Source organism: Garra rufa, chromosome 8 (assembly GCF_049309525.1).
Source record: "Garra rufa chromosome 8, GarRuf1.0, whole genome shotgun sequence".
NCBI lineage: Eukaryota > Metazoa > Chordata > Actinopteri > Cypriniformes > Cyprinidae > Garra > Garra rufa.
Window position 1 is genome coordinate 17,537,141 of NC_133368.1, and position 17,701 is coordinate 17,554,841.

The 17,701-nt window shown below is 36.2% G+C and overlaps 1 protein-coding gene across 1 annotated transcript in view; it reads right to left on the reverse strand.

The window, feature by feature from the left end:
- The window catches only part of ubr3 (ubiquitin protein ligase E3 component n-recognin 3), an 89,702-nt gene that overhangs the window by 48,146 nt on the left and 23,855 nt on the right, over window positions 1-17,701 (reverse strand). The window contains exons 11-22 of the mRNA XM_073845038.1: window positions 17,593-17,679; window positions 17,443-17,508; window positions 17,093-17,182; window positions 13,984-14,112; window positions 12,436-12,488; window positions 12,227-12,360; window positions 11,828-11,913; window positions 10,032-10,173; window positions 6,258-6,354; window positions 1,078-1,219; window positions 796-900; window positions 47-241 (exon numbers count right to left, since the gene is read on the reverse strand). Coding sequence (XP_073701139.1) covers window positions 47-241; window positions 796-900; window positions 1,078-1,219; window positions 6,258-6,354; window positions 10,032-10,173; window positions 11,828-11,913; window positions 12,227-12,360; window positions 12,436-12,488; window positions 13,984-14,112; window positions 17,093-17,182; window positions 17,443-17,508; window positions 17,593-17,679 — 1,326 coding nt within the window. The remainder of the gene's footprint in view (window positions 1-46; window positions 242-795; window positions 901-1,077; window positions 1,220-6,257; window positions 6,355-10,031; window positions 10,174-11,827; window positions 11,914-12,226; window positions 12,361-12,435; window positions 12,489-13,983; window positions 14,113-17,092; window positions 17,183-17,442; window positions 17,509-17,592; window positions 17,680-17,701) is intronic.

Consider the following 17,701-nt stretch of genomic DNA (forward strand, 5'->3'; position numbering starts at 1 on the left):
TCCCTTGAGCCAGATGACCCTGAAAAGGCAACAGTGTCTGGCTCACCTGTCCAAAGGTGGTGCTCTCAGAGCTAGTGCTGGGTGGAGTTTCTCGTTCTCTCTCCCTCTCTCTCTTCCTCTCCACCTCAGGTGCCGTCTCTGGTACTCGAACCCGAACAAAGTTGATGACGTGATGGAGGTTAGACAGCAGACTGGTGCCCGGGAACCAGCTGTCATGGCAATGCTCCTCAATACAGGGCTCCTGCGACCAAACAAGAAAAGAAAAAAAAAAAGAAAAAAAAAAAAAGAAAAACACCTCAGCAAGAGGGACAAAATAACAACAACAGCCTGCAACAACAGACTTATCCAAAGCTTGTGCTTTCAGCAGCTACAAATAATCTAGTCAGATGGTTATGTTTTAACACTGGATGAACCCGTGTTTAATTAGTCAAGCGCTAACAGAGTAACTACAGTCTGCCAGATGGTCTTTTCTTATTTACTTAAAGCATGAAATAAACATAAATGAACATCAGAATACATTTTATTTCAACGTTGGAAAGATGTCAATAAACACAATTTTTGCAAGTTTAAGTCCTCCGAAATTAATCTACTTTCCTGTCTGATTTGTTTATTGGACAAATTGGTGGATTTGGCGTTATGATTGGTCAGACTGCCTGTCAATCAAGCTGTTTGCAAAGAGTCAGTTATTATTGTTATTGCTATTATTAAATTACACATTTTACTATCGTAATATAAAATTAAAAATAGATTTTAAAATATTTTTTATTTAATTTATTTAGGGAAAAAGAAGCTTACCTCTTCCACTTTGTCATCATGAACCTGATTATCAAGCCCAAGTTCTATCAGGTACAGAACCATACACAACACATGTTCAGACATGTTCTGGTGATCCATCCAGATCTAAACAAACAGAACAATAGTTAACAGTTGTCAGAGGTGAAATGACAAGAAAAAATCAAGAGGGAAAACAATTAATTTCATTTTAATACTGGTAAAAATGGTTAGAGTCATTAAACTGAAGTTCAAGCATTCTGTAAAATTAACCACATGCAAGTTGTATTGCATGATAAGTTTCACCTTATAAAGCAGTGTAAAGATGACGATATGTAGGGTTTTGCAGTGCAAAAGGCGCACCAGTCCTTTATAGCAGGGGTGCAAAGGGGTCCTCTCCTTATAAGGTGGCCAGGGATTCCCCGTATGAATGCCTGACTGTTTCAAACTACAAAAGGCAAAAAATATGTATTAGATAATAATTAAACAATGCAATTAGCTTTAGAAAGCCTGTTTCCATGCAAATGTTAAAAATATAAAAACACCTTGTTATTTATCAGTGTAATCCTGAATCACAACATTAAACAGCACTTAACATGTGAAACACGTGACCCTGGACCACAAAACCAGCCTTTAGTAGCATGGGTATATTTGTAGCAAAAGCCAGAAATACATTGTATGGGTCAACATCATCTATTTTACTTTTAAGCCAAAAATCATTAGGATATTAAAGGTTGTATCAGCGATTTCTAGCCTGAAACATAAAGTGTCAAATTCAGCTGAGCTTTCTTCACGATCCGCTCGCTGTCTGCCCCATAAATTGTCTGTGAAAAAACCGCGTCTCTCTGGTCAGCCTAGGGTCCGAGATATGCCAAAAAAACAATCGGCGCTATCAACTATTCCACAGATAACCAAACAGTGTTCCAACCAATCAGCGTCAGGGGTTTGGTGTTGTGGACTTTCCTACTGGTGCAGGGATGTGAGGGAGGCGGAGCGAAAGTCCACAACACCAAACCCCTGACGCTGATTGGTTGGAACACTGTTTGTTTATGTGTGGAAAGGTTGGTAGTGCCGATTGTTTTTTTGGCATATCTCGGACCCTAGGCTGACCAGAGAGACGCGGTTTTTTCACAGACAATTTATGGGGCAGGCAGCGAGCGGATCGTGATGAAAGCTCAGCTGAATTTGACACTTTATGTTTCAGGCTAGAAATCGCTGATACAACCTTTAAGTAAAGATCATGTTCCATGAAGATATTTTGTACATTTCCTACTGTAAATATATCAAAACTTAATTTCTGATTAGTAATATGCATTTCTAAGAACTTAACTTGGACAACTTTAAAGGCGATTTTCTCAATATTTTGATTGTTTTGCACCCTCAGATTCCAGATTTTCAAATAGTTGTATCTCGGCCAAATATTGCCCTGTACAAAAACAACACTTTACATCAACGGAAAGCTTATTTATTTAGATATATAAATCTCAATTTCAAAAAAATTTATATTACTGGTTTTGTGGTCCAAGGCACATATACATTTCATACCAAAATAACAATTCTGTCCTGTCTAAAGCCATAGTACACAAAAGATATTTAGCAGACTGTCCTAGCTGCTCATTTCCATATGATATTAATGAATAGGGAATGAGACTAACAGTCTCCAAGATGACAGTATCATAAAAGTAGTCTACTATTTGCCTTCTGAAGTCATACAACTGGAACAGATCCAAATTTAATACTTTACTCACTGAACATTTGAGTGACACCAACAGCAACATCAACAACGTGCTGATGATATGTGACCCTGGACCACAAAACTTATAGCATGGGTATATATTTGTAGCAATAGCCAACAATACATGTTATGGGTCAAAATTAAACATTTGTCTTTTATGCCAAAAATCATTAGGATATTAAGTAAAGATCACGTTCCATGAAGATATTTTGTAAATTTCCTACCACAAATATATCAAAACTTAATTTCTGATTAGTAATATTAAGGGTGATTAATATTAAAGGCGATTTTCTCAATATTCTGAATTTTTTGCACTCTCAAATTCTTGCTTTTCAAATAGCTATCTCAATCAAATATTATCCTATCCTATCAAACCATACATCAATAGAGAGCTTATTTATGTATTTATTCATGATATATAAATCACAATTTTTGAGGGGTTTTGTGGTCCAGGGTCACAAATCATAGATATTATGATGGATTGACCCAATTTTGAATTATATAAAAACAATTCAGTGTAATTTTTTGAATTCATATTGTCTTTTAGGGTATAAGTACAGTATGACATACAATGTAAGAGCATGATTCCAGTGATTCACAGAATTAGATACGAAGAACTGTTATGAATGCAGCTACTAAAACACAAAAACGTGTGCTTGAGAAATACTCTAGCTTTATCAGACTTGAACACAGCTGCCCTGCGTTAAAAGACATCATTGACTCCATTAGCATTGAAAGAAACGTGGGATATAACATATTTTGTCCTCTTGACAAGTAATCCATCATCCAGCTGCTGGACACAAGCACAACCAAAGCATATTCACAAACTGACACAGCCAATGTCACGTACTGCTGAAAAACCACTTACACGACATCTCTCATATATAAACACTTACATATTTCATGTTGATCTTGCAGCTACTGCAAAACTACAATTTAACCAGATTACTGAACTTACAGAGACCAGAATACGCCGTTAAAGTCAACATGACAAAGAAAAATTGTATTTTGCCTGCAGTCACTTGGGCCATTCAGACTATTGATGAATGTTATCATGCCCATGTTTTACAATGGACAAAATCCTTGTGTGGGCATTAAAGTTATTTTTATCACTTAAAACATTCACTTAGATAAATGAACATACATGCCAGAAGTATTCACTTACAGTTTCATGTTGATTAACAAAAATCAAACAAACAAAAAAAACACTTAAACCATGTCTGTAGCAAAACTGCTAAATAAGTAAAACTCAAACAAATAAACATTGGAAGAGGAATATTCGACAGAATAAATTTAAAACTCTAGTTTTGTAATCACTGCTGATTTTTTTTTTATACTGCCATACATATGGAAGTTCCTCATGTGGCTGAGATTAAGAGGAAATGTTTGTAAAAGCTGTGGTTGGAGAGGGAATCTGTATTTAAGGTGTGATGTATTGATTCTCCGTGACATGACTCTAATTGGGAAAACCCATTTCAGGTGTAAGTCCTCCACGAACACCTTCCTTAAAACAAGAAAAGTAGTGACCCTGAAGATAATTCCCTCTATCACAGAGCGACCCTCAAACTCAAGGTCAACAGTGTACAAAATCAAGCAATTTAAGGCTCCATAGGAGAGTTTTTCCCCCTCAGTTTGGCTTCAGAATGACCAATGACCACATCTCAGAGAGACTGAATGTTTTACAGCAGGTGTTTCCCAACATTACTGTATTAAACTACATTGCAAAAAATGCTTCTTACTTAGAAATTTTGTCTTGTTTCCAGCCAAAATATCAAAAAATTCTTAAATCAAGAGGGATTTTCTAGACAAGTAAAAATTATTGTCTTGTTATCAGAAAAAACAAGTCAAAATTAAGTGAGCTTTTGCTTAGAACAAGCAAAATAATCTGCCAATGGGGTAAAAAAAAATCTTATTTCAAACAGAAAACAACATTATTTTTCTTAACCCGTAAAAACAACAATTTTTACTCGTCTAGAAAATCCTTTTTATAATTTTTGGATATTTTGGATGGAAACTAGTGATGCTCCGATCGATCGGCAACCGATCATGATCGGCCGATTTTGGCTCTAAATAGCTTGATCGGCGAACCCCAAAAGCGCCGATCAAAAAAGCCGATCACTTGACGTAAATTACTTGCGCAACTTTTTCACACGTGCATGCACGGCGCCTAGGTAAACAACAGCAGAACGGAGCTTACCAGTGGCAACATGCAACATGAGTACTAAATTCTTTATTACTTTTGTAAGAGTAGTCTTGTTATTGGGCATGTGACTATGTTGTAAGTGTACAGAGCGCTGACTGTAGTTTTGCCGGAGAAGTTAAACTATAGGTTACTTTCGGTTTCATTCTGAGTGGTGAATGTGCGTGCTTGAATGTAAATGAATGTATCTTTCTATACCCGTCATATTGCAATAATGTTACCGCTGTATGTCTGATTGTTGTCATCAGTTCATGCTGTAGTTCAGTCCATATAGAATGAGGAGAAACGGTGCGCGTGTAATTAGCGTGCGTATGTTTAGCGCCATTTTATCGCATCGTAATTCTAATAGACGCATATAGATGTTACTGAGGTGAATGTTTATGTTTCCTATATACAGACAGATTCTGATATATCATATTTAATTCAGCCTAAACCACATTTTACCTCCTTTATCCTAATGACTGCAATGCTGGATAATATAATCCTTACATCATCTTAAAAAGCAGCTACAAATAACAAGCAAAGAACATTTACAATATCAAAGAATAGCCTAGTCTAGTGCGAGGTGCACTTTAATATAAATAAATCTCTTCCCCATGCGGAGCGTTAAGGCGACGTGGCCACTCTATGCGTTTATTAATGTCACGACAAGTTTCTGAAGCATCCTAGAATAATAACCGTCTTGCTATCGTCAAACCCTGGTGAAAAAAACAGCATATGATGCTTAGGTATGTTTTGGTGCTGGGATGCTGGTTTTAGCTGGTCCTTTGCTGGTTATTTGGCTGGTTAATGCTGGTCCTTCACCAGCAACATGACCAGCATAAACCAGCAAAGGACCAGCATAAAACAGCTTAAACCAGCATCCCAGCACCAAAACATACCTAAGCAGCATACAGTATGCTGTTTTTTTTTTTTCAGCAGAGAAGGCATCAGCAACTGGCGATTGTCAATACACGATACTATCGTCTCCAACCCTAACTTGTTGGTTCTTCAAGATCTTGACTGTAGCCTATTTCTAGATTTTTTTTTTTCAACATAGCTAATTTAGAGTTAGTTTCATTTCTACAAATGGTGCAAACTCTGCTAGATTATAGATCAAAGATTCCCATTCTCCTGCCATTCTGTGATCGGCAGTGATCGGCAATCGGCAGATCATGATCTTGGTGATCGGTAATCGGTGATCGGCCCCAAAAATGCTGATCGGAGCATCTCTAATGGAAACAAGGCAAAAAATCCAAGTAAGAAAGGCATTTTTTTGCAGTGTAAAGTCTCATTTCCTCCTTTAAGACTGCCTACATTAGTCCATTGATGTATTCTCTGGGAACAGGAAACGTCTGTGATGTTGCTACCATAACAGTTACAAAGATTTAAACCACATTGAACATATGTTTTGTATAAACTGTGTTGTATTTGCATGCATTTATAGATTGCAAGATAGACTGAAAGATTCTTGTTTAGTGGAAAATTAAGTGAAACAGCAGATGTTTAGTGTCTAAATGATAAAGTGAATGGTGAAATAAGGAGGAGGTCTGTAGGATGTCAGAAACTCACAATGCTGCATATCGATCCATGGCCGACTGCACGTCTCTGCGGTATACTGTGCGTAGAATCACCATTATAGGGTCAAATTCTTTCTCCCAGACATCCGCTGGAAAACACACAGAAAATAAATGCAGGGTGTTAGTTATTTTGAAACAACCTCAGTCTGCCATCATGTGGCAAGAGCTGATAAATAAGCTTAACGATCACAATACAGTCATAATTATACACAAAAATGTTTTAGAAAATGAGCAAAACACCAGTAGAAACTCACTGTTGGAATTCTGAAACTCTGTAAAAACCTTGATTATGCTTTTTGAATGAATGAATCAACCATGAAAATATCCTGATATTTAGTGGACAAGGAATATACAGTGCCCTCCACAAATATTGGCACCCTTGGTAAATATGAGTAAAAGCAGCTATGGAAATAAATCTTAATTGTTTATCCTTTTGATCTTTTGTTTTAAAAAAAAAGAAAAAAAAAAGATAAAAGGTAGGGGGGAAATTTCACTATGAAATAAATGTTTTTCTCTAGTTAACGTTGGCCACAATTATTGGCACCCAATTATTGCAAAGTTCTTTTCCCAAGATAACAGCTCTTGAGTTTTCTACTATAATTCCTGGTGAGGTTGAAGTTGTAGTGCATGGAGCCCATCAGACATGAAATAACTAGTTATATTCCTTAAATGACTTCTCCCCCATGATTAACACCTATGTGCTATGAGCCAGACCTTTGGTCACTATCCAGCTCATCCCCCCACCATCAAGATAAGACTCCTACAGGAATGCAGGGAAAGATAGACTTTCCTTATTCAGACATGCAGTCCCACATACAGTTATATAGAAATGTACACGTATCAATGTGTTACCTTTTCTTATATCGTTGTTTCTGTTATGTATGCCGGCCTCAAACATTAATCCATAATAGGTGAATTATTGTGCATGCTAAGACTCTCACATTTAGAATCACTCAGTCAAACGAGATGATACATAGATCATGTTTGGTGTCTATGAGCAGCATTTATTATTCCCTAAATGTTAATGTTTGTGGCATCTTAATAACTCCTTGCTTTATATGTATTATTGAACTTTTGAAAGTTTTGTGGCCAAACAACCAATCAGCTTCCACATGCGAAACAACATTTTGAGAGACAAAGACTTTCAATCTTCCCTCCAAAACTCAGATCAACCGGATTGGACAAGGTCCAACTGTGGGCGTGAACGACCTACAGGTTTATAAACCTTCCCTCATCTCTCTCTCGCTCTTGCCTTCGGGACACAAAGACACGTCACCCGCACCTCCCCCCAGATCCATGGGGGGGGGGGGGTCTCACCTAGCAGAGGAGATGATGAGGCCTGCAATACTCTCAAGGAACTGGAAAGGACTTTCTGAACTGAACACATACGGAACCAATGCACAACAACAACAAGCTTGCAAGTATCCGTCCTTTCTACAAACGTAGATAGCTGCGTTTAAGGCGTTTTATAAAAGAAACGATTTCAGGATGTTCAGAACCGTTTCATTCCTGTCCCTTTGCAAACTCACTTTCTGTCTCTCTCTCTTACTCTCTCTCTCTCTCTCTCTCTCTCTCTCTCTCTTACTCTCTCTCTCTCACGCGTTCTCTGTCTATTTGTGTTTTATGTACGTTTGTCTATGTGCGATCGTTTGTAAGTAGAATAGTTTAATAAACAACCATATATTCACATATAATGATTCTCTGTGCTGAATGCTTACATTACAAAAGTCACTTAAACTGTTTCGATCTCATATTGCTACCTTAAGCCCTATTCTGTTCAATTGTTTTAACTCCGTTCTGGTTAGTAAAAATGCGTTGCCGTGACGACGGGCCAACGTCAGAGTAATGGGTATCACTGAACAATTTGCTGGACAAAGAAACCAGTCGATATCGTTATTACTGTTACTGATCAGAAACTGGAAATTGCGTATATTTAATGACGATTATTATACACGATTTCCTGTGAGTTGAACTACTTTCCCTGACTGAAATGTATGTTTTAAATAACTCATTTCATCCTATTCATTGGTCATAAGACCTGGTGGAGTTTGCAGTGTATATGTGATGAGAGAAACAGTCTCATGCATATACACACATATATTGATCATCTTAAATTCTTTGAGCTAACCAAAATTCTCTACAAAGTTCACCTAACAAGAGATCAGAGACCATTCCCTCATACAAAATCTCTCAAGATCCTTCAGATTCCCAGTTCCATGTTGGTGAATAACCTGATGGAATATCTAAACACAGCCCATAATAAGATTTCTAACAGAGGCAATCAGGTTTAGTTTTTTTTTTTATCTCTTAGTATTTGATAGAATCCATGATGCCATGTATCATGAAACAAGAAGTCCAGGATCTCTGGCAGAAAAATAGGCCCAGAACATTAAAGATCCAGCTGTTTATTTAAATGTGGGCACTGGGTACTTTATATCCCTCTTTGCACCAAACTCATCTTGAGCACAGCTCTTTTCTGAGTTTCATCTCACCATAGAAGCCAGTCCCGTTTGAAGTTCTAGTCGTATCTGACAACTAAATATGCTGGAGTTTGTTTTTGGATTAACAAGCAGGATTTCTCTTGAAACCCTCCCAAACAACATGCAGTGATGTAGGGGCTATTTAATTTTTGTTTTTTGCCTTTCTGGCCCCAATCTCTGCAATTCTCCAGCTGTAAACCTTAGAGAGTATTTGGCCACTCAAAGTCTCTCCTCACCATCCATTATGGCGATATAGACACATGGCTTCTTCCAGGCAGATTTTGTACCATCTTTAGTTGATTGGAACTTCTTAATTATTGCCCTGATGGTGGAAATGGGGATTTTCAATGCTTTAGCTCTTTTCTTACAGCCACTTTCTATTTGTGAAGCTCAGCGATCAGAACTATTTTCTTTGGTTTTACTCCTTGTGATGGACAATTAACGGAATTTGTGTTCCTCATTTAAAATCCTGTGCAAAAGGAAATCATGGCTGGACAGTTTCATGCTCCTAGCTCCACCCTGGTGTGCTAAAAAAAATGGGAATATATTTTAGAGATATTTTACTCATAAGAATTTCTAGGGGTGCCAATCTTTTTGACCAACGTGAACTAGAAAAAAACATTTATTTCATAATGAGATTTTCCCCCCAATTTCCATTGTTTCACTTCAATGAAAGATATGAATTTTGTAAATATTTTGAATTATTTCCACAGGTGCCTTTGCTCAAAATAACCAAGGGTGCAAATATTTGTGGAGGGAACTGTATGTCAAAAATGACCAAAAAAGACAATTCGCTCAACTAATCATCATATTAGAATTATTTCTAAAGACACTCTTCATGTGACACTGAAGACTGCTTCTAATAAAATGGCTGCTAAAAATTCAGATTTAAAAAAAAATATATATTCAAACAGAAAAATGCTATTTAAAACTGTAATAATATTTCACAGTATTACTGTTTTACTGTATTTTGGTGTTTACATGCAGCCTTGGTGAACAAAAGATTTCAAAAAACATTCTTTAAAATCTTACTGACCCCAGATAATAAATAGCTGAATTTTTAAGTGTACAGAAATGTGTTTGATCATGGTCATGTAACAGAAACAAAGACACAACTACTGCTAGCAAGCAGATGCTTCTGTTCCACTGCAGAGAAATGTGTTGAACGCTACAATCATGGAGTCACATTGCCATCTGGAGGTAATGAGAGGTACAGGTACACACAACATCCAAAAATAATTAATTTACGGAAAAAATAGCCCATCATAATCTAGAAGATGTGTCACCTTTAGGCGTATACATGCCCTGCTGCATAGATCCTCCGGGTTCAAACACCGGAGCTTTAAAATCAGCTACAGCAGACAGCATCTCTTCAAAACTACAGCTGCCCGGCACCACACCGCTCTTAGGGTTCGGATTCTCCGGGATCTAAAACTGCAGTCAAGGACAATCATCAAACTACAACAAATGTGATCAAAATATTCAATTCAAGTCCTAGGTCAATAATGTGATTAATATTTGTTAAACAAGGCTTTTGTGGTTGTGAAAATATGTTGTAATTTAGGTTTTCCACTCTTTCTGGCCATTTAGAAAGCACTTTTTTTTATGAAACACCTCTTTCACATGTAGGTGCAACAGCACTTCTCTCAAATGGGATTTTTAGCTTGTACATACATCCTTTAATAGCAGCTTCTTTACATATGACACATGTGCTCATCAAAGTGTCTTTTTTGGACTTGGGTTCTTTCTGAAAAGGATTACAGTATTTTTCGTAATTTAATTAGCTCTTATCCAAAGAAGTGGAAAAGATCATTTGATTCTCATGATACAAAATCGAGGACACAGGGCTCTACAGTGCGACCATTTCGGTCGCATTTGCGACTGAAAACTACTGCGTGTGACTATGAAAAAATATTTGGGAGCACCATGTGCAATTGATGCTATCAGCATATTTGTGTTTGCACTGAGGGGTGCTTCATAGGTTTCTGCGCATTTTTGCAACGCTAAGTAATGTATCACAGACATATCTTACAAATCCTTTCATAAAGTGTAGAGAGTATAAATAAGAGATTGATTGTGCAGTGTAGAGAGCTTTGTTGATTATAATGGAACTTTGTAAGATTGCAATGAACCAAGATGGGTGACAGCTTTAATGAGAGTTTGTAAAGGAGATATTGCTTTAATACCACAGTTAAATAAACAAGAAGTTAATATTAAGTGACTTACATTGTCTGACTGTAACACTATTGCCTGATTTTGCTCTGCTTCGTCACCAAAAATGGTCTGAAAAATGTCACAACTGAGCTGCTGTGCATCTCCATTCAAACAAAGCCGTGTTTCTTTTATTCCGTTAAACGAATCTAGTTTGATCAATGATATGATTCAGTAATTTAGTGACTTGCCGCCACCTACTGGCAGATTTAGTTTCATTTTAAAAGTATCTTTTCAGTTATTTAAATCATTTAATAATTCTGTATTCAAAATTGTATATGTAAAACATGAATTTATGAATTTGATTACACTCATGCCACTTCTGAGCCTCATTAAACATGAAAATACACCTACAAGCCACTTTTGTGTTCTGCTGTGCCAACTCTGTTGTACATTTTGTTAATAGCAATTTCATTTGATTGGTAACTTCTTATTCAGTTTTTTTTATTAGAACATTTAAAAAGCTTATATATATATATATATATATATATATATATATATATATATATATATAGATATAGATATAGATATAGATATATAGATATATATATATATAGATAGATTTTAAATGAAGTTGGCAAAAATGCCATTACAAAGGTTAAAATAAAATTCCCCTGTTAATCACTTTAAGGAGTCAAATATCACCTCGTAATGGAAAGACAAATTTTTCATCAGATTTTTTGACTATTGATTAGAAGTTGCACCTAAAATTTTGACTGTGCTCCTACATTTTTCTTTAAAAAGATAAGCATAGATCCCTGGGACAACTTGACAAGCTGTACTAACGCTTGCAAAAACACAATCAAAGCAAGTACTTGTACTTGTACAGAGAATTCCTGTGAGTACATCATGTTTCATGGTGAAAGGATACAAGATCTAGCAGTGAACTGTGGGTACGATCATTCATACACAACTGTGACACCATCTCCGCTCTCAAAATCTCATCATCAGACATTCCTGCAATGACACACAAAGAGAGAAAGACATCATGAATTAATATCTCCATCTCTTTGAGTTTCCCGGGAAAAAGCACACAGAGCGTTTTTAGAACACGCTTTCGAAACGCAGGTGTAAGTCCCATTCTTTTAAATAGCTCTTATTTATAACCAAACTATGTGTGAATACTATTAATGTAACCGTATTTAGTACTCTAAAACAGTCTTGTTCTAAGGTTGTAAGAATTCACCATTCATCAGAAGTAGCATGTTTTATTAAGAAATCTTTTGTATAATGTCATATTACTGAGAATTATTTTGATAAAGATATGCACCTAAGTGTATTCTGAGACTGCACAGTATGACCAAGAAGGTCAGCGCCCCTTCCAGCATGGGTCTCTCCTGCTCTGAGTCCAGCACTGCGTTCTGATGTTGAGACGCCATTGTCAGCAAATCCACCACCTTGAATCTGACATAAACACAAGGCTTTTAGTATCCATAACTGAGAGTGAAAACACAATCCAAGACTGAAATGTTGTTGTACCTTTCAAACACTGAGGAAATGAAGTAATCTGGATCCAGTCTAGAGGCACACACCTGAAGACCAAAAAATAGACTGATATAAGTCCATCAAAATCCAATTTAAAATGACTGCCTAATGACCGAGCAGACGATAAATTACTGATGTCTTGGGAGGAAACAATCAGGATCCATTAACTCTTAGAAAGTGCTGAATATTAGTAGCAATGAGCTTTTGGCTCAAATAGCCAGTAATGCTTAAAAACAGATTATAATGACTGCCTTGACCCTCAGTGAAGATGTGATGATTCAGATTTTTACCTCAGAGAAATATTATCCATGAAAGGTTTAAGGAAACACAAGGCATATTCCCCAAATTAAAGGATTAGTTTCCTTTCAGAACAAAGATTTACAGATAAAGTACTCACCCCCTTGTCATCCAAGTTGTCCATGTCTTTCTCTCTTCAGTCATAAAGAAATTATGTTTTTTTTTTGAGGAAAACACTTCAGGATTTCTCTCCATATAGTGGACTTCTATGGTGCCCCCAAGTTTGAACTTTCAAATGCAGTTTAAACAAAGCTTCAAAGGGCTCTAAATGATCCCAGCTGAGGAAGAAGGGTCTTATTTAGCGAAACGATTGGTTATTTTCGAAACAAAATGACAATTTATATACTTTTTAAGCTCAAATGCTCGTCATGTCTCCATGCGTAGTCTGTGTGATCCGGGTCAACACAGTTAGGGTATGTCGAAAAATTTCGTTTTCTTCCCCAACTTCAAAATCGTCCTAAATCGCAGCAGGAAGAAGGGTCTTATCTAGCGAAACGATCGGTTATTTTCAAAACAAAATAACAATTTATATACTTTTTAAGCTCAAATGCTCGTCATGTCTCGTCTCTGCAATGCACATGCATAGTCTGTGTGATCCGGGTCAACACAGTTAGGGTATGTCGAAAAATGTATATCGTTTTCTTCCCAACTTCAAAATCGTCCTAAATCGCAGCAGGTGTGCCGACCCAGTGTGACCATACAAAGTGACCATACAAAGAAGATCAAACACTCTTTACAAAAAAAGTTAAAACAGCGTTGTAGGATGGTTTTAATGTTGAAAACGAAATGGGAGTTTTTTGACATACCCTAACTGTACTGACCCGAATTACACAGATACAGACGAGACAAGACGTTTGAGGTTAAAAAGTATATAAATTGTCAATTTGTTTTGAAAATAACCAATCGTTTTGCTAGATAAGTTCCTTCATCCTTGGCTGTGATCATTTAGAGCCCTTTGAAGCTGCGTTTTGGAACTTTAAACCTGGGGGCACCATAGAAGTCCATTATATGGAGAGAAATTCTGAAATGCTTTCCTCAAAAAACATTTTTTTTACAACTGAAGAAAGAAAGACAAGGATGACAAGGGGGTGAGTACATTATCTGTAAATTTTAGTTCTGGAAGTGAACTAATCCTCTAAGCCATGAAAATGGAAATATGAGAAACAAACGTCTAAAAAAAAATGTAAACATCTCTGTAAAGATGTCTTAGGTGAGCGAGCGAGAGTGAGAGTGTCAGCATGTTACCTGCAGGAGGTAGATGTCCGGGTCAATCATGGAGTTACAGAAGTGAGACTGGACATAAGTCATGGCTTGACCTTTAATCTGGAGCCCATTTCTCACCCACATGTTACTATGGATCTCAGACAGGCTAGCCTGCAAACACACACACACACACACACACACACACACACACACACACACACACACACACACACACACACGTTGGGTTTACATGTTTTATGAGGACATTCCATAGGCGTAATGGTTTTCATACTGTACAAACCGCATTTTCTATGGCCCTACACCTAAACCTAGCCCTCACAGGAGATTGGGCACACTTTTACTTCATCAAAAAAACTCATTGTGCATGATTTATAAGCCTGTTTCCTCATGGGGACCTGAGAAATGTCCCCACAAGGTCAAAATCTACTGGTATTCCCATCCTTGTGGGGACATTTGGTCCCCACAACGTGATGAATACCAGGTACACACACACACACACACACACACACACACACACAAGTTGGGTTTACATGTTTTATGGGGACATTCCATAGGCGTAATGGTTTTCATACTGTACAAACCGTATTTTCTATCGCCCTACACCTACCCTACACCTAAACCTAGCCCTCACAGGAGATTGTGCATACTTTTACTTCATCAAAAAAACTCATTGTGCATGAATTATAAGCCTGTTTCCTCATGGGGACCTGAGAAATGTCCCCACAAGGTCAAAATCTACTGGTATTCCTATCCTTGTGGGGACATTTGGTCCCCACAACGTGATGAATACCAGGTACACACACACACACACACACACACACACGGGTCCTGCCTGCTTATCACACACTGAAGCATTAACTTCATAACACTGTCACATGACATCAAGTCACAAGCCAAAAATGAAACGCGAGACATCAGTTAAGATTTATGACAAACGGCTGCAACATTACACAACACAATGTCCTCTGCTTTAGCAGCATTAACGCACTGATGGACAAATTGCACCCTTGTGTATGGCTGTAATATTTTAGCACCTAGAACCAAAAAACAAAAGCACTGTATTACATTATAAATAGCATCAGAGGGCAGAAACTATATTGCACAACTCTGGGGAGTCCAAATTAACAGGATCTTTTTTTATCCACGTAACATATCTTTCTGTGTTTCACGTATTCTGTAGAATATCCTGGTTTGTGTTTTACACTGTCGAGTTAAAAAAAAAAAGAGGCAGAAATAAAACCATGACATAAAAAAAAAATAATAATAATAATTCATATGACTTTAAATTCAATAGATTTTTTTATTTTAATTTTCAATAGATCAAAAGAAAAAAGCATTTGATAAAACTAAATAGAACAGTTGGTAAATTTCCTATTTTATTGTTTTATTTAAATACTTTTTAAAACATAAATTAAATACTTCTAAATGTCAATTTACTTTTAAACATAGAAACTATTTAATTTTATTCAACTACAGTTTTAAGTGACTATTAATTTGTCCTTTTAAAAGTGATTCAGTTATTTTTAACGATTATTTTGGTAATGAAATAATTGATTGATTATTCTGGCGATTAATCACATATATTAAACCGACAACGCATATATTTATTTAATTGAATCATAGAGTTTGTGAATTCATAATAGCATTATTAATTATTTTGATTTTTAAATGGGTTTAAAATATGCAGCCTTGGAAAACAGTCTAATCAAGCATTTCCTATTTTATTGTTTTATTTAACTACTTTTTGAAACAAATTAAATACTTTCTAAATGTCAATTTACTTTTAAATGTAGAAACTATTTAGTATTTTATTCAAATACAGTTTTAAGCAACTATCAATTTGTCCATTTAAAAGTGATTCAGTTATTTCTAACGATTATTTTGGTAATCAAGTAATCAACCGATTATTATAATTATTTTTTGCAGTAATAAAAATAGAACAAAACCAAACAACAGCATTTAAAATGACTTAAAATACATATATAATAGCAATGAGGAAATAATATTTTGTTAAAATAAAGTATTAATAGCAAGAAATCGTATCATGGTTTTACTGAACAAAATTGTAAATACATAATGTATTATAAACAATAGCACTAATGTACATTACGCATTAGAACAAACGGCCAACATCCTGATGATTGCTTTTACATACTGACCAAACAAGATTTAATTCAAACGTCCACCTAATCTTTAATATTTGGCCATTTCTTTACTACAGAAATGCTACAGCCACTGTAATTTTTGTATATGTTGAAATCAAAAAGTGTAAACACTTTTTTTAAACTTTTAATTTGAAATTGCAATGAATAGTTAGCATATTGAGAAAGATATTGCTGTATTCTCCTGTGTTTATGTAGGTTTATAAATGATTTACCTTGCAAAATCTGATGAAATTGTGCACGTTGCATGAACGTTATAATAAACCCAAACTCACTACAATATGCAGAGATGGAGTTTGTGTAGCAGCATTTACTGTGAACGGAACCGCTCTGAGATGCACATACACAACCTACACACGTAAACAAATTAAGCGCATATATTAAACCTGCATTGAATATATTTATTTAATTGAATCATAGTTCGTGAATTCACAATAGCATTATAATTTATGATTTTTAAATGTTTAATAATTCATGCAGCCTTGGAAAGTCTAATAATGCGTTTCATGTATTGTTATCCGTGAAATGCACCACTTCCAGAATTTTGCAGGATACTCGACATGGGCAAAATGCAATCGAGGATTTTTAAAAACAGAGTACTCAAATTGAATCGAGGAATTGTGACAGCCCTAGTTTTTATGTGTGAATTATACAATTGATAACTTGTTAATTTAATTTCATTTTAGGTGTTTAAACTCTTAGTCCTCCATAGAAGGGAAGACTTTCAGTGAATGCTGAGTTAATTTTTGACCTGTTCCACACACAAAGCTATAATAAAACAAGTCATATCGGTAGTCTGGCCAGCACTGGTAACTGACAATCATATGAATTTGTCTGATCTTTGGCATGAGGGTGAACAAACGCTGACAAAAATGTACATTTTAGGTGAGCTACTGATTAATTAAACAATCAGATTTTCATTTTCAGTTGATTGATTCTTCTCTTTATTCACCTTAATTGTGTATTACCTGTATCTGAAGAGGGTGAACCATGATCTTCATAAGCATCTCCTGATCAGGAAGCAAACTGTCCAAATCCAGACCTTGACACTTCACTCCCTGCAAAACAAGGAAGAACAGCTCAGTTTATAATCATGCTCATAAAATAAAGGCTTCAAACTGACTAACTGCTAGACCCCATTTAAAATCTGATTCCGGACCATATTTTCACTGAGGGAAAAGATCAATACATCATTGATTAACTGTCATTGATTTTTTTAATGACTTAAGCACAGTTTTACAAGTAGGAGTGACAAGTGACTGTCTTTATGAGTAAGACATTGAATTATTCACTTAACCGATTTAAAGAACAAGCTCACCTTGCTGAGGAACATGGCATAGTATCTATGGAGAGGTAAATGAAAGGTCAGCTGGTTGAGGGAAGGCTGTGACAGACAGAAAGAGTGGGGTTACTCACCAGCTCCACAATTATAAGACATAATCTTACAATGTAAACATCAAAACCGTACCTCATCCACAAACCCAATGGCATCAAACCACATCTGAAGAGTTTCCAGACAGTACCGCACCACTGTCTTAGTGTACTCTTGGGTCTCCTGACAAAACACAACATGTTTA